The sequence below is a fragment of the Bos indicus genome, chromosome 22 (assembly GCF_029378745.1).
Source record: "Bos indicus isolate NIAB-ARS_2022 breed Sahiwal x Tharparkar chromosome 22, NIAB-ARS_B.indTharparkar_mat_pri_1.0, whole genome shotgun sequence".
NCBI lineage: Eukaryota > Metazoa > Chordata > Mammalia > Artiodactyla > Bovidae > Bos > Bos indicus.
The window spans coordinates 14,899,084-14,920,698 of record NC_091781.1 but is presented as its reverse complement, the minus strand read 5'-3'; the positions used below and the strand labels follow the sequence as shown (position 1 = coordinate 14,920,698).

Sequence of the window (21,615 nt, the reverse complement as noted above, 5' to 3'; positions counted from 1 at the left end):
TCAGTGTTTCAAAGGAAGTGGGATTTTCATGAGAAATCTCAAAGTATTAAATGTGGTCTGAGAATCTTCTAAAATACATTTCCAACCAAACTTGTATGAACAACACAGGGAGCATCAGTCCCTGGCTACCAGTTATGACGTTGAACTTGACCCATGGCTCATCCAGTCACCCCAGCAGGTAAATTAAGGGCTAGTATTGATCCCTTCCCTCAACAGAGGTCCCTACAGGGATGGGGCTGCCTTTGTATGCATACATATCCACCCACTGTGTCCTTGAATCGTTTTTTGTCTTTCTTTCTTTCTGGCCGCATTCCCCCACTTGTGTCTCCACAGTTGACATCCAGCTCATAGGTCCTGGAGCAGCCACATCAGTTGTTAACAGGCCACTTAGTAAATATCTGATGTCTGCAGTCCCCCTGGTAAGCCCTGTACCCTAACTGCCCAACCCCTTCCCTGCTGCTGCTACTAAGTCGCTTCAGTCGTGTCCGACTCTGTGCGACCCCATAGACGGCAGCCCACCAGGCTCCCCCGTCCCTGGGATTCTCTAGGCAAGAACACTGGAGTGGGTTGCCATTTCCTTCTCCAATGCATGAAAGTGAAAAGTGAAAGTGAAGTCACGCAGTCGTGTACGACTCTTCGTGACAGCCTACCAGGCACCTCCGTCCATGGGATTTTCCAGGCAAGAGTACTGGAGTGGGGTGCCATTGCCTTCTCCGAACCCCTTCCCTAGGATACCCAAAAACTCCAGGGTTAATTTCTGGCACAGCAGGGACCTCAGCTGGCCCTGTGGTTTCCTTCTCTCTCCAGGGTCCAAGCGGGACCAGCATCATCCCTTTATTTCTCCCCTCTCTCATTCTCTCTCTCCTCCACCTCAACTCTCTTTTTTGAATTATGCAACCAACTTGAAGCCTTCTTGATTCAAGGATAAATGTTTAACTACCAGCTCTCCGGGAATAAGGAGGAGTCCTGATTTGTAGAATTCCCTGATTCCCAAGGTATAAATACTCCTGCCTGCATGCGTGCTATGTCGCTTCAGTCGTGTCTGACTCTATGAGACCCTATGGACTACAGCCAGCCAGGCTCCTCTGTCCATGGGATTCTCCAGGAGAGAATAGTGGAATAGGTTGCCGGCCTTCCTCCAGGGATCTTCCCAGCTCAGGGACTGATCTTGTGTCTCTTATGACTCCTGCATGGGCAAGTAGGTTCTTTACCAACAGCACCCCCTGGGAAGCCGCATAAATATTCCTACCCTGGCCTGTTTCAAGCTAGCAACAGGCACGAATGTGGAGTCAGCAAGAGACATGACATGCATGCAGTAGCTCAGCACTATACACTATTTACTAGGTAGATGCAAAAAACCTCAAGACCTCAGATAACAGTAAAATGTAAAATAATTGTGAAGTAATGAGATCAGAGTATTGATTACCTTTGTTTCTAATATAACTTATTATATGGTTAGTTTACATAATTTCAATTTTAATAATGCCTGTGTTTCACAACTGGCTCATAAAATTCCTGAAATTCAAGAATGAGCCCAAACGAACTGGTTTTCAGCACACCAATGGATGAATGAACACAAGGCAGAAAAATAACAAAAAAAGGGTGCTGGGTGATCAAAAGACAAGGACTAAAATAAAAAGTTAATTGTTAAAAAAAAGAATGGTAAAAAAGCAAACAAACAAACGAAAGCAAAAGACAAGGGTTAGGGGGAGTCACCATCCACCCTCAAGCAGGCCATTCCAATGTCTCAGTTCACCTAGAGTCCTCGCCCCCGCGGTGCCCCGCCCCGCCCCGCCCCACCAGGCCCCGCCTACCTGCAGCAGGAAGTCAAAGAGGGCCAGGCGTGCCCACTCGGCGTGGTGGATGCCCAGGCATGGGGCATGGCTGGGTCGGCCACAGCCACGTGCCAGCAGGGCCTGGTACTGCAGCCAGCCCAAAGCCAGAGAGTTCTGGTCGTCCTCCGGGTCACCCAGGTGCTGCACATCGGGTGCCCACCAGATGACGGGCCGGGCGCCGCCGTCCGTGTAGCGGTAGGGCAGCAGCGGACTGTGGAAGCGCCTGGCCACCGCGGGCAGGCTCCGGCGCAGCCCCAGCACGCGGTCTACGTGGAAGGACAGGACCTCGGACAGGTCCCCGGGCCTCTTGATCAAGCCACAGAGGCCCTGGGAGCAGAGCTGACTGAGCCCAGGAGCTGCATCCTGAAGGGCCCCCTCGCTGGAGAAACCGACTAGCAGCACCTGCCCGTGGCCGGGCACCCGGGCTTTGCCTGCCACCTCCCCCTGGGCCAGAAGCTGGAGGGCCTGCACATCCTGCTCTGTGAGCCATGGGGGGACCTGCTCGCTGGTCCTGAAGCCACTCGACAGCCCAGGGGTCTCAGTGTCACACCAGACAGACCCTTGCAGCTCCCTAACAGAACCAGGCCACCAGTGAGCCCCTTTGGTGGGGGCAGGACCCCCCACTTGTTGGCCACCAGTCCAGGCTCTGTTCCCCACTCCTGGCAGACCCCCGCCTTCTGGAGGAGGCTGGAGGGTCAGTCCAGCAGTAGCTCTCCGAGTCTGTAAGGCTGACATGTCATGCCCTGCGAGGGGGCCACCTGGGGTGCTTGTCTCACTGAGTGCCTCCGGGAGGGCACCACGGTGCCAGGGTGGGTCCAGGTCTTTGGCTCCTGGACCCCTGATCGCCTCCCCCTGCAGGAGCACAAGACGCCGGGTACTGAGTCTCAGGTCTTCTGGAGGTGCCAAAGTAATGTCGTTCCCGATCCTCCCTGCATGGCTGCTCTCCTTCCCTGGGGACCGTCTGCCGCTGTCCATGTGCCCTCTGTGGCCTTGCTCCTCAGCACACACCAGGATGGAGCTCCTGGGCAAGGCCCAGCTTCTCCTCAACCTTCTTGCCCGCTGCCTCCAGCTGGAGCTCAGAGCCTGCCGACTCTGGGGGACAGGGACATCAGCAACCCCCTGGGGCTCCATGGGGCCAGGGTCTGGGCCAGCAGCTGGGTGCTGTGTGGGCAAGCGAGTGACAGTCACCACAGACAGAGTCGTTAAAAGGCAGAGTGCCATCGCCAACCGCCTCTTGCCACGCAGCTTTCTCCAGAGCCAAGATGCCTGGGGGATGGGGGTAGGAAAAAAAAAGCTTAGAACCTTGAAAACATCAGCCCTGACCCACAAAATAACGGGACAGTGAATGAATGAACATCTTGGGTGAACAAGGAAGGAAAAGAATGAAGCCTGGGTGGGGGGTGGGGGTGGGGGGTGGGCATGACACCCAGCGGCTCCTCAAGAGAGGAGCCGGCAGCCATGCTCCTGCTTCAGCACTCAGCCTGCGGTCGCCCAGGACAGGCCTACAGGGACACCAGGCTTCTCCCCTCTGAGTAAACTGCTGTTATGACTCAGATCTCCAAACATGCTAAGAGCCTTTCGCCATCTGTTCCCCACACTGAGTGCTGGCCCCTTCTTCTCGTCTCCCCATTATCCCCCTCTGTGGACCTGCAGTGTCTCCCACAAACATGCCCTTCCCTTTCCGGGGCACACAGCCACCCGGCCACAGATGGCCTTGCCTGGCCTCCCTGGCAGCCAAGTGTGACCCTGGGACTAAGTCCTTGCCCAGGGCCTGAAGCAGTCACTTTTATTAGCCCCATCTGTTCAAAAGGAGGTTGGCTGCCTCGGCTCGCCTCTCTGGGCCCACGTGTGGCCGAGTCAGCTCCGGACGGTTGGCAAAGGACATATCCTGGGGCAGTAGTTTTTCAACACGTGGTCTCGGGACCAGCAGCGTCAGTACCACCTGGAAACTTGTTTTCCAGGTGATTCCGATTCGTGGGCACCAAGGGGCCACGAGAAGGAAGGAGCTTGGGAGCTTGCATGAGCCCATGGGCGCAGAACTGGCAAGGGTTGTTCAAGCCACTGTGCTTTGGGGCCCCTGCAACTGTCAGCCTGGAGCACCACCTCCATCCACACACATTCCAGCAGTCCAGGCACCCTGACCCTGGACCAGAGCTGGTGGGGCCACCCAGGACCCTGACCTCCACGAGGCCAAATAGCCCCTCGGCCCCTACCCTTCCCCCGGGAACCAGAGCCTGTGACAGGTCAGCGAGGTTGGCTTTTTTCTGCTCATGAACTTGACGTCAGGGGCACATGGCAGACCAGCTACCGATGACAGCAGTGACCATAGTCTACTGAGAATGAGTCTGCGGGGAGAGAGAACAAACAGCCCCAAACCAGACACCAGATGGGAGGGAGCCCCTGCCCAGTGACCAGAAGTTTCTGGTTCCGGTTCCAAGCCTGGCCCAGCTCTGTGTTCTCTCACTGGGTGGATTTAGCCCAGTTCCAGTACTTGAGATGCTGTACCTGTTTAGTCTTTGTTCTGCCATGGTATTTCATGGTATGTTTTCTGTATTTATAATTTTTGAAGTCTTTCACTATGCTTTCAGTTACCTTTACTTTTTTCATGGTGCATATTTCTTATCACATTTAGGAAATTTTTATTAGAATTCTAATAATTGGACCCTTCATGACTATATACCCTTAAATGTCCAGTTCTTTAAACACCAGCTCTTAAATCCTAGTAAGAACAATCATAAAATTAGCATATTTCCTCTTCCCCATCCCCTACCATTCGATCGTTATTCAATTTTAATCATTGTGCTGTGTGCTCAGTCACTCAGTCATGCCTGATTCTTTGTGACCCCATGGACTGTAGCCCGCCAGGCTCCTCTGTGCATGGGATTCTCCAGGCAAGAATACTGGAGTGCATTACCATGTCCTCCTCCAGGGGATCTTCCCAACGCAGGGATTGAACCCAGGTCTCCAGCATTGCAGGCAGATTTTTTACTGTCTGAGCCACCAGGGAAACCCCTTAATCATTGGTATTATCTTTTTAAATGTTTACCTTTGTATAATTAAAAATGCTTACATTTCTACTATATTTTGTCAGCTTTAAATGACAGTCTTTGGCCCCCAGTTATTACTCATGAATAGCATGTTTATTCTTTCTCCCACCTTTTCCTTCATTCACCTTACAAAGTTTTATATTTGTGTCATTTCTGTATTGTTAGGATATAAATCATGCCCCTTCTACTCTATTACTCCAATATTCATATTTGTTTGGTCTTAGTTCTTCAGTTAGGTATATTCTTTGCTTACTCCTGTCCCCTTTGCCCTAGTTTTTCATTATTTCTTGGTTGATTGAAGTTTAAAAACTCCATAATTTTCTCAAGAAGTACTCATGGGAACAACAGTTTCTGGGTTCTTGCATGTTCAAAACTATTTTTCTATTGTATTCGTACCTGAAAGAAAGTTTGGCGAGATATAAAATACTGCTCACAATTACCTTCTTGGAATAGCTTATAGGTCCTGCTCTACAGTTTTCTAACTTCAGATGATGCTGTGGAGAAATCTCAGATTAGACTGGCTCCCTGCCTAGGAGCCCTAAGAATTCTTTCTTGTTCTTCCTTTTCCCCCCATTGTTTCCCCATCTTTACCGAGGTATAACTGACAAAACCACAACAACTGTTTCTATATTTAAATTATTGACCATGACGATTTGATACATGCATAGCCTGTGACATGTTCACCATAGTTGTTAGTTAACACATCCATTCCTTCACACAGACCTTTTCCTGTGTGTAGTAAGAACGCTTAAGATCTACTGTTTTTGCAAATTTCAAGTAAACGATACCATATTACTAAGTACAGTCACCATGCTGTACATTAGATCCTCAGAACTTATTTTACAGCTGAAAGTCTTTTTTTTTTTTTTTTTAAGATTCTACATACAAGTGATACTACACAGGATTTGTCTTTCTCTGTCTGGACTATCTCACTTAGCTTAATGTCCTCCAGGTTTATCCATGTTTGTTGCAAATGGCAGGATTTCCTTCTTTCTTTAGTGGCTGAATAATATTGCGTCGTATGCACGTGTGCGTTTTCTGGATCCATTCACCCACTGAGAGAGAGATACGAATGTTATTTCCACGTCTTGGCGATTGTGAATAATGCTGCAGTGAACACGGCGGTGCTGGTGTCTCTTCCAGACATGATTTCTTTTCCTTCAGATATATCCTCAGTAGGCCTCCTCCAATTCTGGAGATCTCCCCTATTTGGGGCTCCAGGGGCCTCCTCTCTGTGGAAGATGCTTTTGTGCCCTATGTTATGTTCCCCTGGACCCCTGGCTGACGCCAGCTGCCCTCACAGTGGACAGTCCCCCTGCACATTGCCAGCTTCCCACCTCAAGCCCCAGAATCATTCCCTGCTTTCTTGCCCACTATCAGGGAGGCACAGAAGAAATTAACACCTTTAGGGACAACCTTCAACCAACAGGAGACAAAAGTCAGGGGGTAGGGCTTCCCTGGTGGCTCAGTGATAAAGAATCCACCTGCCACTGCAGGAGACTGGTTCAGTCCCTGGTCCAGGAACATCCCACATGCCGTGGAGCAGCTAAGCCCACGTACCACAGCTATTAAGCCTGGGCTCTAGAGCCAGGGAACCACAATTACTGAAGCCCGTGCACCCTAGAGCCTGTGCTCCTCAACGAGAGAAGCCACCACAACAAGAAGCCCACGCACCGCAGCTAGAGAAAGCCTGTGCAGCAACAAAGAGCCAGCACGGCCAAAGATAAATAGAGTTTTTAATGCTATAAAAAAAAGTCAGTGGATAAACGCCCAGCCTCCATCCTCCAGAGGGACAATTGTGAGTGGCATTCTGTACGTTGCCACAGGATATGCCCCGAGGGACTGAGCCTCTATTCTATAAAACAGATGGTCCTTGTCTCCCTCCAAGATGCCTTTCTTTAGCGGATGATCCTTTTGAAGTGAGAGTCTAAACTGTTGTCCTTATTTATTATATATGTTTTAATATGGCTTTTATTACTACTTAACACACGTATGTGTGACACACTTCCCAGGTGGCCCAGTGGTAAAGAATCCACCTGCCAATGCAGGAGCTGCAGGAGAGGTGGGTTAGATCCCTGGGTTGGGAAGATTCCCTGGAGGAGGAAATGGCAACCCAACTCCAGTATTCTGGCCTGGAAATTTCCATGGACAGCAGAGCCTGGGGGTCGCAAAAGATTTGGACACGACTGAAGCGACTGAACACACACATGTAATACATGCATAGAGAAGCACTGTGAAAAACTCAAATAATGCAGCTGGTCCTCCATAACCATGGGCTCCCCAGATTCAACCAACTGCAGGTACCATTACTGACGTTAACTTTTCAGTTGAATATGAGTTATTCTCTCCTCTAATCCTTAAAACAACATAGGGAAATGGGAATGACTCAGTTCCTATTTTACGAAGGAGAAAACTGGAAAGTCCAGAGTGCTCACTTGCCCAGAATCACAGGCCGGCCAGAACAACAGCATTTTTAATTAAAAGTAGGGGTGGCCATGGACAAAGAAGTCTGTTTGGGTTTCTTTTTCTCCCTTCTGAAAAGAAAAAAATAGGTTTTCAAGTTGGATTCATAGCCTAGATTCTCAAAGTTCTGGATGCCACTAGGGAAACGTCTTTTAAAAATGTTTCAAGAAGACAGGCTGTTTTGATCCTTCTCTCGGCCTCACTTGGCCTTGGACAACCTGGGGAAAGCTGGCAATTGTGCAGTTGTGCAGAGAGAAAGGTTCAAAATGACCGTGAGCAGATGTCCCTGAAGGGCCACCCAAGTAAAGCTTTGGGGAAAAAAAAATACCTGCTTTGATCGAACTGTAAAAACATCCTCTGAGGAGAAATATTCAGCTGAATAAGAGCACATCAGAGAAAGGAGTAAAGGGAATGATGCCTCATGTCCTAGAAAGTTAGCTGCTGGATCCTAACCGCCCCCACTGCTGCAAGCGTGCCAGTGGAACCTGCCCCCCCCCCCACCTAATACATGATGGGAGACGCGCTCACGACGCTGGCGGCAGGAGGGAAAGAAGATGGTTCTACAGTTGCTCTGCGTCTCCTCCCTGCTCAAATCCCACCTCCCACCCTTTCACCAAGACTCCCCCTTGATTCCTCAGAGAAGATGCCCTCTTCCCCAGCAGCCCCACCCACTCACAGTTGCAGAGGAAGAGGGGTGGAGAAAGAGGGGAGCCAGAAAAGCTTTGGGGAAGACACACGCGAGTTCTAGATCAGCTTGTGGCCCTTCTGGGCTGTGTCACAATGGGTAAGATACACAACCGCTCTGCCCTATTTCCTCCGTTATAAAATGGGGGAGAATGAGATAATCCCTCCTTACAAAGACTGACGTGAGGAAAATAAATGAGTCAAAATATAGAAAGGACCCAATACATGGTTTGGTACATTTACATGGTGGGATCAGGGTTTCTGTCCCCGCTTTCTGAACTCCCTCTGTTTTTCAGGGATCTGAAAAATACCCAGCACCACTCCTTCCTGGAGTTTGGCATATTGTAATGGGGACATTTGGGGGCACAGCTCAAGGTAGAGACAGAAAGAGAAACTCTTTCATCATAAAGCCACAAGTGTAAGCTAGGAGAAGGCCACCTGGGCAGTAAGAAAGGTCTCGCCCTGCAGAGGCTCCATCCGGACCCAGGGTGGGACAGGAAGGAATCACTTGGCTTTAAAGCGTGTGGGGAGCTGAGGAGAGAAAGGGTGGGAGCTAGGAAGGACACATGCATGAAGGCTAAAAGCAAACAACAGAGATTTGGGGTTCCCTTACAACTGTAAGGGGGCTCCTCATCCTGCCACGGCTTCTCTGAAGGTAGGACATGCCTCCCCACTGTCTGACCCTGGTCGTGTGACTTGCTTCTGCCGAAGGAATGCAAGTGGACAAAACACAGGCCGCGTCCTACTGGTGGCTTTACCTGTGCTTGTGTGGCACTAGCCACCTTGCAGACTCGTGCGCCACTGTGACAGGAACGTGTCCCAGGCGAGGCACCGAGTAGACCTGAACCCAGTGCCCAGCCTGGCCCCTGCCCAGCCACATTCACCGGGCCCAGTGAACCCACAGCCCTGGAACCAAGATAAGGCTGTACGCTGTTGGGAACCATCGCGACTGTGGGCTGTTTGCTATGCAGCATGATCACAGCAAACCCTAACTCATTCAGATCCTTGGGTGACTTCTTTGGGGCTCAGTGTGTGCCCTTGGTCAGAAAGCAGCAAAGTGGTTTAGTAACCAAGCACGGCGCCCTCCCCTTGACTAGTAAGGGCGCAGCGGTGTCACTACAGAGGCATGGCTGGCTCTGACGACTTGACGGTGCAGCCTGGTCACAGACACGTCCCATGACCAGTCTCCCCCCATGACATGGCCTGGAGGACCCCTTCAGTCAAATGAAAACAGGAGAGGCCTTTTGAGAAGAACTTTGGGGAAAAATTCCAACATATGCTGGTAGCCTTTGCACAGACACAGTTTGAGAAACCAGAAACATTTGGGGAAAAGGACTCGATTACAGTTTGTACTGAAACCACCAGCAGGAGACTCCTTCTCATTTCTAAAGAGCCACAGGGAAAGAAATGCCCTTCTACTCTGGGAAAACTCATCAGGACTTGGCCTCACTTTGGGGCCCTACTTATCCCGTCCCCAGACCACCTCCCAGAATGTCCTGCTGTGAACCCTGACAGCCCAGGGCTGTCATAGGAACTGGCTGGCAGGGATGGAGGCAGAGCCATCTTTTCTCAACTCCCAGAGGTCAAAAAAAGATGACACTCTCCGACATAAATCACAGCAGGATCTTCTATGACCCACCTCCCAGAATATTGGAAAGAAAAGCAAAAATAAACAAATGGGATCTAATTAAAATTAAAAGCTTCTGCACAACAAAAGAAACTATTAGCAAGGTGAAAAGGCAGCCTTCAGAATGGGAGAAAATAATAGCAAATGAAGCAACTGACAAACAACTAATCTCAAAAATATACAAGCAACTCCTACAGCTCAACTCCAGAAAAATAAATGACCCAATCAAAAAATGGGCCAAAGAACTAAATAGACATTTCTCCAAAGAAGACATACAGATGGCTAACAAACACATGAAAAGATGCTCAACATCATTCATTATCAGAGAAATGCAAATCAAAACCACAATGAGGTATCATTTCACGCCAGTCAGAATGGCTGCGATACAAAAGTCTACAAGCAATAAATGCTGGAGAGGATGTGGAGAAAAGGGAACCCTCTTACACTGTTGGTGGGAATGCAAACTAGTACAGCCACTATGGAGAACAGTGTGGAGATTCCTTAAAAAACTGGAAATAGAACTGCCATACGACCCAGAAATCCCACTGCTGGGCATACACACTGAGGAAACCAGAATTGAAAGAGACACGTGTACCCCAGTGTTCATCACAGCACTGTTTACAATAGCCAGGACATGGAAGCAACCTAGATGTCCATCAGCAGACGAATGGATAAGAAAGCTGTGGTACATATACACAATGGAGTATTACTCAGCCATTAAAAAGAATATATTTGAATCCGTTCTAATGAGGTGGATGAAACTGGAGCCGATTATACAGAGTGAAGTAAGCAGGAAAGAAAAACACCAATACAGTATACTAAAGCATATATATGGAATTTAGAAAGATGGTAATGACAACCCTGTATGCGAGACAGCAAAAGAGACACAGATGTATAGACAGTCTTTTGGACTCCGTGGGAGAGGGAGGAGGGGGATGATTTGGGAAAATGACATTGAAACGTATAATACCATATAAGAAACGAATTGCCAGTCCAGGTTCGATGCAGGATACAGGATGCTTGGGGCTGGTGCACTGGGATGACCCAGAGAGATGGTATGGGGAGGGAAGTGGGAGGGGGCTTCAGGATGGGGAACACGTGTACACCCGTGGCGGATTCATGCTGATGTATGGCAAAACCAATACAATATTGTAAAGTTAAAAAAAAAAAGAAGATGACAAAAACCTGGTCCTGTGCTGAACTGCCATGGCGGATGGCATAACGTGCAGGGCAGAGGCAGTGGAGAGAATATAGAGACCGCATGGTCCTCTCCCCCTCACAGCAGACAGAATCGCAAAGCACTTGTACAGTGCTTCTCGGTGGAGGTGTCCTGGTGGGAGAAGGGGTGGAGAGAAGCCACATGATGTACGTGTATGCGGGGAGGGGATGGATAAAAATCAAAGTTGGCTCTGGTTTAGTCTCCACCAAAGGAGTGACAGCCCCCTCTGTCGTGTCCGCTGACTTCTCCCCTCTCCGACACAACCCCCCTGGCTGATCGCTGGTTCACCACGACTCAGACTCTGGCTGAGACTGGCAGAGATTTTGCAATGTGGAATTTCTGTTTCATTTTTTTAAAGATCAGCCAAATGATTTTCATAACAAAACCATGGCCAGGGTGAGAGGGAATACATAAGCATATTTTCAGAGGGCTGGATTAAAACCACATGTTGATGCTGTGAGTATCACTGCAGGCTGGACCTGCTCAAATTCTGCTTCCCTTGGCTGAACTCAGAATCTAACCCCAGGAAGGGAGAGCTGGGCAGGCACAAGACTCTGGGGGCAAAGGCGACAGGCAGGGCTCACTGGACCCTCCAGGCACACAGCGCCCCTCTCCCAGGGGATCCCTGGGCCGTGGAGGCTGGAAGCATTTGTTCCACTGTGGGCAGAACCCCAGGCTGCCTAGCTCCTAAGCCACCACCTCACCAGGCCCCTGGCTCAGCTCCTTTGCAAGCTGTGATTTTCCTCCACATCAGCAACTTCAAGATAAGAAAGGACTTCTGCCCCTGTAATTTCTGGCCCAGCCAATCTCCAGGAGGGGGAAAACCCAAAGGAATGATAACTAACATTTATTCAGTGTTCACTATGAGCCTGGGACTATTTGGAGAACTTGACTTCTATTAACTCATTTAATCTGTATGCCAGTCTTATGAGGTAGGTATGAGGATTACTACCCCATTTTACAGTGAGGAAAACAAGGCACAGAGAATAGTGGGGACCCAGCGCTCACAGACAGCAGCACCATGAGTGAACCCAGACTGACTGGCTCCAGAGCCAGTGACCTAGCAGCCGGATCACCCTGGAAGGGAGCTGCCATCCACAGCCCCTGCCCCAGCCCTGATTCCAGAGGACCGCACAGGGCCCCAGGGGCAGGCCCTGCTCTCAAAGGCTTAGCTCTTTGGGACTGGTCAGCTCAAGTGTAAAACGAGGCGTGAGTGAGGTCAATGCTAGGTGGCAGCCTTTTTGCACTGGTTAAATTGAGGGAAAATCAAGTGCTTTCAGGCTATATTTATTTTTCTTTCAAAATGAAAATAACTTTGTTGTGTCTCATGTGCTACTTTAATAAACAGAAGAATATCAGTTAGAAAATGCCAGCATTTGACCCACTCCAATCTGGGCGTATTTGAGAGGTAATATCAGAAGCAGGTTTCTAATAATCTGTTATCCTCAGATTAGGTCTAGGGCTTGATCTCAGAGCCACACAGGTGGTTCCCCTGCTCCTTCCAAAAGAAGATGGTGCCAGAGTGCCTTTTAGCTCAAGCATTCTGAAGACTGTAGCCAGAAATTGAACATATCTGACTTGAGAAGTGAATAAACAACAGCCACTTACCAAGCATAGACCACGTACCAGGCACACTCAGAATCTCACAAAGTATGTCCTAACAGGATGAATTTGAAACTACAGAAATTAAGATTTACAGACTTCCTGACTTCAGACTATACTACAAAGCTACAGTAATCAAAACAGTATGATACCAGCACAAAAACAGAAATACAGATCTATGGAACCGGATAAAAATCCCAGAAATAAACCCACACATCTGTGGTCAATTAATCTATGACAAAGGAGGCAAGAATATGTAATGGAGAAAAGACAGTTTCTTCAATAAGTGGTGCTGGGAAAATGGGACAGTTACATGTAAAAGGATGAAATTAGAACATTCTCTAACACCATACACAAAAATGAACTCAAAATCGATTAAAGACCTAAACGTAAGACCAGACACTATAAAACTCTTAGAGGAAAACACAGACCAGACACTCTTTGACACAAATTGTAGCAATATCTTTTTTGAGTCCATCTCCTAGACTAATGGAAACAAAAACAAAAATAAACAAATGGGACCTAATTAAGCTTAAAAGCTTTGCATAGCAAAGGAAACCATAAATAAAATGAAAAGATAACCTACAGAATGGGAGAAAAAAAATTCACATATGACACAACTGATAAGGGATTAATCTTCAAAATATACAAAGATCTCCTACAGCTCAATATCAAAAAAAAAAAAAAAAAAATGAGCACAACATCTAAACAGACATTTCTCCAAAGAAGTCATGTGCTGTGCTAAGCCGCTTCAGTTGTGTCCGACTCTAAGTGATGCTATGGACTGTAGCCTTCCAGGCTCCTGTGTCCATGGAATCCTCCAGGCAAGAATACTGGAGTGGGTTGCTGTGCTCTCCTCCAGGAAAGAAGATATACAGATGGCTAAAAAGTACATGAAAAGATGCTCAACACTGCTTATTAGTATTAGAGAAATGCAAATCAAAACTGTAATGAGGTTCACCTCACACTGATCAGAATGGCCAGTTACCTACAGCTGCCTGCCTGGAAACCAACACGATATTAGAGCACCGTGAAGCAGAGGATGCAGGGAGAGCCAGGTGCTGTCGGGCTCTTCTGAGACCCTCAGGGCGCCAGTGTTGGGCGTCAAGGCACCTAGGGCACGAGGCAGGCAACCTCCTCCAAAGGCACTGTGTAGGGCTGAGGTATGGAAAAGTGCTGCTCCCTAGACAAAATCTGCTGCATCACAACCTTAGCCTTTTACTCTGACCACCCCTATAGGCCAGGCACTGGGCCAGGAAACAGGGATGTGAACGTGAGGAAGGCTTGGCTCTGTCCTTAAGCAACTCACTGTCTCACTGTGCAAACAATACAATTATTTGCCCTGAACGAGTTTTGGCCACCCCAAATTCTTCCACAGAACTGGCCTTGCCTAAGTCTGGGGCATCTATCTCCCTAAGCTTGAAGGGGTGCATCAGAGTACGGAAAGCCGATGAGCAGCTGGCTGTCACTCCCAAAGGACTCCACCACATCACTCATCTCACACTTGTTTAGTGCTTTTCTCTACATGGCGAGAAGAATGCTGTTTCCAGACATTCTCACAACCCTGGAAAGGAAGGAGGAATTCTCACCATGCCCATTTTACAGATGAAGAAATTGAGGTTCAGAAAGACTTAGTCATTTGCACCAGATGGCACACCAACTCATAAAAGAGTTGGGATCCCAACCCTTTCAGAATCCCAAGCGCTTTCCCAGCACACAGGAGCCAGGCCTGGGAATATGGGAACACAGGACGGAAGGATCAGCTAAGGCCCTCGGTGCTTATCCAAAAGCATTCCTGATGCTCCCAGATGACATGGGGAAGCCAGTTCCAGGAAAAGGCTTTAGAAGACCAGAGGAATTTCTGGATCTGTCTCTTCGTTACATGAGCTGGGAATCTGATCCCAGGTGAGACACAGGAGATGATGGGCTTCCTTCTCCCTCAGTGCTACTGCTACTGCTGCTAAGTCACTTCAGTCGTGTCTGACTCTGTGCGACCCCATAGACAGCAGCCCACCAGGCTCCCCCGTCCCTTGGATTCTCCATTCAATAACACTGGAGTGGGTTGCCATTTCCTTCTCCAATGCATGAAAGTGAAAAGTGAAAGTGAAGTCGCTCAGTCGTATCCGACCCTCAGCAACCCCGTGCACTGCAGCCTTCCAGGTTCCTCCATCCATGGGATTTTCCAGGCAAGAGTACTGGAGTGGGGCGCCATTGCCTTCTCCACTCCCTCGGTGACTATTAGCAAAGAAAGGCAGAGTCCTGAAGGACTGGAGGAGCTGGGCTCTCTTGGTCCAAACACCGGCTCCACCACTAATGAGTGTGTTACATAAAGTCAGTTTCCTCACCTGAAAAATGGGTATGACAATGGTATTGCCCCCAGAGAGCTGTGGTGAATTTTAATAAAGTGCTAAAAACACGGCATTGCATGTATTTTGATAGCAATTACTCAGCACTATTATTAACCCCAGGATTATTAAATCCCCGCAGCACTTTGCGTCTCCAGCACCTTCTTTAGGTTACTATCCTTTACCTCACTTGCTCCGTCTGTGCACAGCGGTAATGGTTGGGTCATAGCACTCTGAAGACTGGTAACTCACAGCTGGTTGAGAGGAAGGAGCGTGACGAGGTCTCGGGAACTGATGCCTCCTTGGAGCCACCACTTGCTTAAGTGGCCAAAGAGCAGTCTCCGGCTCCAGTTCTGCGGGCCCAGTGTGACTTCTGCACATCGGCCGTGGAGCCCTGGAGACAGTTAAACACTACTGGAGAGATGCTTGCCATGAGGAGAGGAGGGCTCAGCCATAAAATGTCTTGAAGACTAGTCCTCGGGAGGCCTACAACAAAGCTGCCCTTGGAATCAGGCTTCTCAGCTAAAGAATCTGCTTGTAATTCAAGAGACACGGGTTTGACTCTGGGTCAGGAAGATCCCCTGGAGGAGGGCATGGCAACCCACTCCAGTATTCTTGCCTGGGAAATCCCATGGACAGAGGAGCCTCGTGGGCTACAGCTCCATGGGGTCATAAAAGAGTCATACATGCCTTAGCAACTAAACAACAATAAACCCTTGGCCTCTGAAATAGAAAAATTCAATCTTTAATTTTGCCTTTAGCAAGTTTATCAGATGGGCAGTCTGTGGGTTGAATAAAAAATAAAGGGACCTTGCCATGGTGGGAGGAATGGGGGTGTCATGGGACATTTCCCAATGACCACGGGGCAGAGAGTCCATCCCAGCAGGTGGCCTGGGGCTCAAGAGGATGAGGGAGGAGCTGGGCAGCCAAGCCTGCAGGAGGGATGGAACCGTCTTGGAGGCACAGAGGCCTTCCCTCCAGGAAGCTCCCTGACCTCGTCTGTAGCCAACATGATGGAGCACCTCCTGTGCCGGGTCCATGCCAGCTGTTGACCATGACAGCTCGTTTACTCCCAGCAACCTCCCTGTAGGGAAGGCATCACTGTTCATGCCAGGCATCGAGGAAACTGAGCCCCAGGGAGTTCAGGTCACGTCCTCACAGCTTCATAGCTAAGTGGCAGAGGTGGGATTCAAACCTGGGTCCAGCTGACCACATCAGTGTATGAACCAGACTTCTGTCCCTGCTACTATAGAAGCCTCAGAGAACAAGAGTTGTTTCCATCTTCACAACCATTCTCCAAGCAAGAAAGTAAACCTGGAAAGTTGGCCTCTTCCTGCCCAAGAGAGAATAAAAAGCCTCTGCTTTCAAAAGCCAAGGCTTTCAGAGGTAGGTTAAGCTGGGCTTTCTGTCTGATGTTGGGTAACTGAGGTGGGGGCTGGCTTGGAGTCAAACAATTCAATTTAGAAAAGTAAAGCTGTTGTTCATCTAAACCTGGTGGATGAAACACCAGCCATTCCTCTCCACCCTTCTGAAACCTCACAAAAAACAACAGTAAAAAGCTCTTATCTTCAAGGGACAAACTGATAAGGATAAAGAGAACTGGACAGGAGGCACTGATTAGGTAAAATTCAGGAAGTTAGAAAACAGGTGAGTGGCAAAGGCCTTACCCAAGTAGCCAAGGAAATGGCTGAAAGCAGGACTCCTACTGTGATGAACTCAATTGTTTGCAATTCCCTCCCCGCCCAGACACAGACACTCATTTGCATTTGGATGGCTGCAGACATTAAAAGCTGGAGAAGGCGAGGACACCCCACTCCAGTACTCTTGCCTGGAAAATCCCATGGATGGAGGAGCCTGGTGGGCTGCAGTCCATGGGGTCACTCAGAGTCCGACAGGACTGAGCGACTTCACTTCCACTTTTCACCTTCATGCACTGGAGAAGGAAATGGCAACCCACTCCAGTATTCCTGCCTGGAGAATCCCAGGGACAGGAGAGCCTGGTGGGCTGCCGTCTACGGGGTCGCACAGAGTCCAACACGACTGAAGTGACTTAGCAGCAGCAGCAGCAGACATTAAAAGCGGAAGCTTCCACAGCAGGGGTTACTTGAGGCTCTCTAAGCCCAATAGGTACATCCTGACAGCCTAACCTCAGATGCTCTGTCGCTCACGGGCCCCTCCCCCAGGCCCCATGACTAGCAGGTGTGTGGTACCCAGGAGTACACAGCCTGGAAATACAGGGCAAACTCAGGTTGAGTGGAGCCAATTTTGATCGCTGGGAGACTGAATCCAGTGCATAAATTCAAGCGATCCTGAATTCAGTTGTGCAGCATCTTGGTAGGTCTATAAGATCCTGCATCAGCTGCACTTAGCAGCACTTGGGCTTCCCTAGTGGCTCAAACGATAGAGTCTGCCTGCAATGCAGGAGACCTGGGCTGAATCCTTGGGTCGGAAAGATCCCCTGGAGAAGGAAATGGCAACCCACTCCAGTACTCTGGCTTGGAGAAGTCCGTGGACAGAGGAGCCTGGTGGTAACAGTCCATGGGCTTGCAAAGAATCGGACACAACTGAGCAACTTTCACTTCACTAGCAGCAGCCAGCTTAATCAGTAATGGATCCTCATAACATTCCTCCCTGCTTTGCTGCGTGTTCACTGAGACAGCGCTTGTCCCCAGTGAAACAGCAGCACAAAAGCCTTCTGCCTCAGGCTCAGCTACTGGGAAACCGGGAGAAGACAAACCAAGACACATCCTTGTGAAATTTCAGAACACTGGGGGAAACACCCTACAAGTTCCCAGAGCAAAAGGAAAAAAACCAAAACAGGTTTTCTACAAGTAATCAAAAGTAATCAACAAATCCGAATGGCTCTGGTCTCAGTACTGCAGAATTGGAACACAATTGAGCAAATCCTTCAAAATCTGACAGAAAACTGTTTCTGGCTTAGAAATTTATATTATGGTTTAGAATTTTATACCCAGTCATACTCATTGGAAAAGATCCTGATGCTGGGAACAGTTGAAGGCAAAAGGAGAAGAGGGTGGCAGAGGATAAGATGTTTGGATAGCATCACCAACTCAGTGGACATGAACTTGGGCAAACTCCAGGAGATCGTGAGGGACAGGAAGGCCTCGAATGCTGCAGTCCAAGGGGTTGCAAAGAGTCTGACACAACTGAGCGACTGAACAACAACAACCACACAGTCACATTATCCATCAATTGCGAGGGTGAAATAAAAGCAGTTTTAGACATGCAGTGTTCCTTAATGGTTTACTCCTCAGCAACTGTTCACTTGGATCAACGTGGCTGTCAACACAGACAAAGTCATGCATAAAAACCGAAGTGCAATGGGGGTCTGACTGACGAGGGAGTTAGATTCTGATGGAGCAAATTAGGCAAAAATGAAGTCTACATCAACATTTCCTTTGAAAATTCCTTAAGAAAGAAATTTACACACATCCATTTTTCTCCACCCTTAGAACAGAGGCTGAGTCTTTAGTCTCCAGCAAATAAAACCAAAAAGTTGGGAAATTCCCATAGCACACTCAGCCTCTGAGACCATTGGTCTTGAGAATCACCCGGACCATCTCACAAGGAATTCTGGGAGAAGACAGTCTGAGCACAGACCCACCCAGCTCCATTCGAATTTGGAAGAACTAGCGATAATTAACCTGCAGAAGGCAATGGTACCCCACTCCAGTACTCTTGCCTGGAAAACCCCATGGACGGAGGAGCCTGGTGGGCTGCAGTCCATGGGGGTCGCTAAGAGTTGGACATGACTTCACTTTCACTTTCACTTTTCACTTTCATGCATTGGAGAAGGAAATGACAGTCCACTGCAGTGTTCTTGCCTGGAGAATCCCATGGACAGAGGAGCCTGGCGGGCTGTAGTCCATGGGGTCGCACAGAGTTGGACACGACTGCAGCGACTTAGCAGCAGGAGCAGCAGCGATAATTAACCAGATTTCTAATCAGCAGAGTTTCCACCTCGTGTGTGTGTCCATGCACTCAGGCGTGTCGGACTCTGTGCGACCCCCTGGACTGCAGCCCGCCAGGCTCCTCTGTCCATGGGATTCTCCAGGCAAGAACACTGCTAGTGGGTTGCCATTTCCTCCTCCAGGGGATCTTCCTGACCTAGGGATTGAACCTGCGTCTCTTACATCTCCTGCATTGGCAGTTGGGTTCTTTACCACTAGCGCCACCTGGGAAGCCCAGTTTCTGGTAATCAGAAGAATCCAAAAAGGAGAGGAGGGTGTGATGTGTGACCTTGAAAAAGGTCAGGGAGCTGCCTCAAGGGCAGCTGGGGGCCTTGAGGGGACATAGCCTCAGGTGGGAGAAGGGTGTCTGAGGAGAGGAGGCAGCCTGCAGGACAAGACAAGGAAGTGAGCTGACAGTCTAGCTGGCAGGAGGCCTCCCTAGCCCGCAGATTCCGTCTCCAAAGCAAGCGTGGCTGCCCTCTCACTGGTCACGTAAATTTTAAAGAGTAACATCGCCCCAGACGCCCCCAGTGCCAGCCCTCTCGTTACAACCCCAGGGCCCCACCTGTCCCCACCTTTACGGTTACCTATGTCACCTCCCTAACTCCTCACTGAAACTCCCGGCAAAATCAGGTGTTTCTGGAAGTCAGGAGCCATGGCCCCCGACCCCACATTGAATCCCAGCTCTCCTCTTTGGAAGGGATAAAGTCAACTGGTGCCTCCCCCATCCGCAGCTTCGTGTTCATGAACAAAGAAGCAAACACCGCAGCCCCTTCCGCACACTTGCTAACAGCTGTGTGAGCTGCTCAGCACAGACTCCTGTTTCCTAACATCCGTCTCCTCTTCCTCGGCTCTGACTGGCCAAGCCCTTTTCAGGCTGGATGTGACCACATGCTGTTTGCATTGAGCGCCACCCAAAATGGTCCCTTATTCTGGACCACAGATCACCAGGTTCCACCAAGAGAAGCAGCCAGAAGGGCTACGTGCCTCTCTGCATCCTGACGTGGAACTTCAGACGGTGCCTGCGCCAGGCAGGCAGGCTTTCTGGGCGAGCCCCCCAGTGCCAGAGCCCTGTTAGAGTTCTGCTGTGGCAAAGATGTGGTGCTGGGTGTTCCCAACACTGGGGCACCTGGGAAGTGTATCTGATGGACATACCGGGTGAGGGGCAGGGGTGGGGAATGGGGAATGGGAAGAGGAGCCAAGGAGAGGGCGTTCCTAGGCAGGGAAGTGTGGATCAACTCCATCTCTCTCACGGGACCGGCGTCCGCTGGGTCTCTCACCAATGTATGATGGCACCTCGGGGTCCGAAAGAATGTGCTTTCCCCCGTGTGCAAGGACGCATAAATTTTAGTTAGGGAGCTATGTCCAGGGCAAGACTTTAAAAGGCAAAACCAGCAAGGAGGAGGAATTAGTCTTCGACGGACTTATGCCCCCATTCTACCTCCGATACATCTAAAATGAGATTGTCTGTAACCTCAGCCATTTGTTGGATGGTTATACAGTTCATCTCTTGGAACCAGCACTCTCAAATAAGGAATGTAGGAAGGATAGTGCTTCAGTTCAGTTCAGTTCAGTTGCTCAGTCGTGTCCGACTCTTTGCGACCCCATGAATCGCAGCACGCCAGGCCTCCCTGTCCATCACCAACTCCCGGAGTTCACTCAGACCCACGTCCATCGAGTCAGTGATGCCATCCAGCCATCTCATCCTCTGTCGTCCCCTTCTCCTCCTGCACCCAATCCCTCCCAGCATCAGAGTCTTTTCCAATGAATCAACTCTTTGCATGAGGCGGCCAAAGTACTGGAGTTTCAGCTTTAGCATCATTCCTTCCAAAGAACACCCAGGGCTGATCTCCTTCAGAATGGACTGGTTGGATCTCCTTGCAGTCCAAGGGACTCTCAAGAGTCTTCTCCAACACCACAGTTCAAAAGCATTAATTCTTTGGCGCTCAGCTTTCTTCACAGTCCAACTCTCACATCCATACATGACCACAGGAAAAACCATAGCCTTGACTACATGAACCTTTGTTGGCCAAGTAATGTCTCTGCTTTTGAGTATGCTATCGAGGTTGGTCATAACTTTCCTTCCAAGGAGCAAGCGTCTTTTAATTTCATGGCTGCAGTCACCATCTACAGTGATTTTGGAGCCGCAAAAAATAAAGTCTGCCACTGTTTCCACTGTTTCCCCATCTATTTCCCATGAAGTGATGGGACCAGATGCCATGATCTTCGTTTTCTGAATGTTGAGTTTTAAGCCAACCTTTTCACTCTCCTCTTTCACCTTCATCAAGAGGCTTTTTAGTTCCTCTTCACTTTCTGCCTTAAGGGTGGTGTCATCTGCATATCTGAGGTTATTGATATTTCTCCGTGCAATCTTGATTCCAGCTTGTGCTTCTTCCAGCCCAGCGTTTCTCTTGATGTACTCTGCATAGTGTTTACAAAGTATTAATTCTTGCTTGCATTCCGCTCTCTCCCCGCCCCTCCCGCTCCCCACTGCAAGACCCTGAACTGTACTCTTATTCCTCTATCTGAGAATGATACAGAAGAATGTTACCAAAAAATGTCACAAAAGGATGCAAAAAGTTAAACCTTCCAACTTCTGACATGTGAAACAGAATGGAAATACAGGAACTTGTAGATGAGGCTACTGTCTCTGGGCCCAGAGCAAGGCAGCAGCTCACCAGGCTCACCCACCACCAGCCCCTGGGTGACACACAGCTTCAGAGCCAGGCTGCGAGGATGTTGATCCCAGCTCCACTGCATCCTGGCTGTGTGAACTCAGGCCTCCACTTCCACATCTGGCCCATGGCTATGAATGGCACCCC

At 49.3% G+C, this 21,615-nt stretch overlaps 1 protein-coding gene across 1 annotated transcript in view; it reads right to left on the bottom strand.

The window, feature by feature from the left end:
• Positions 1-21,615, bottom strand: part of GASK1A (golgi associated kinase 1A) — a 53,900-nt gene that overhangs the window by 15,565 nt on the left and 16,720 nt on the right. The window contains exon 2 of the mRNA XM_070776179.1: positions 1,815-3,101. Coding sequence (XP_070632280.1) covers positions 1,815-3,101 — 1,287 coding nt within the window. The remainder of the gene's footprint in view (positions 1-1,814; positions 3,102-21,615) is intronic.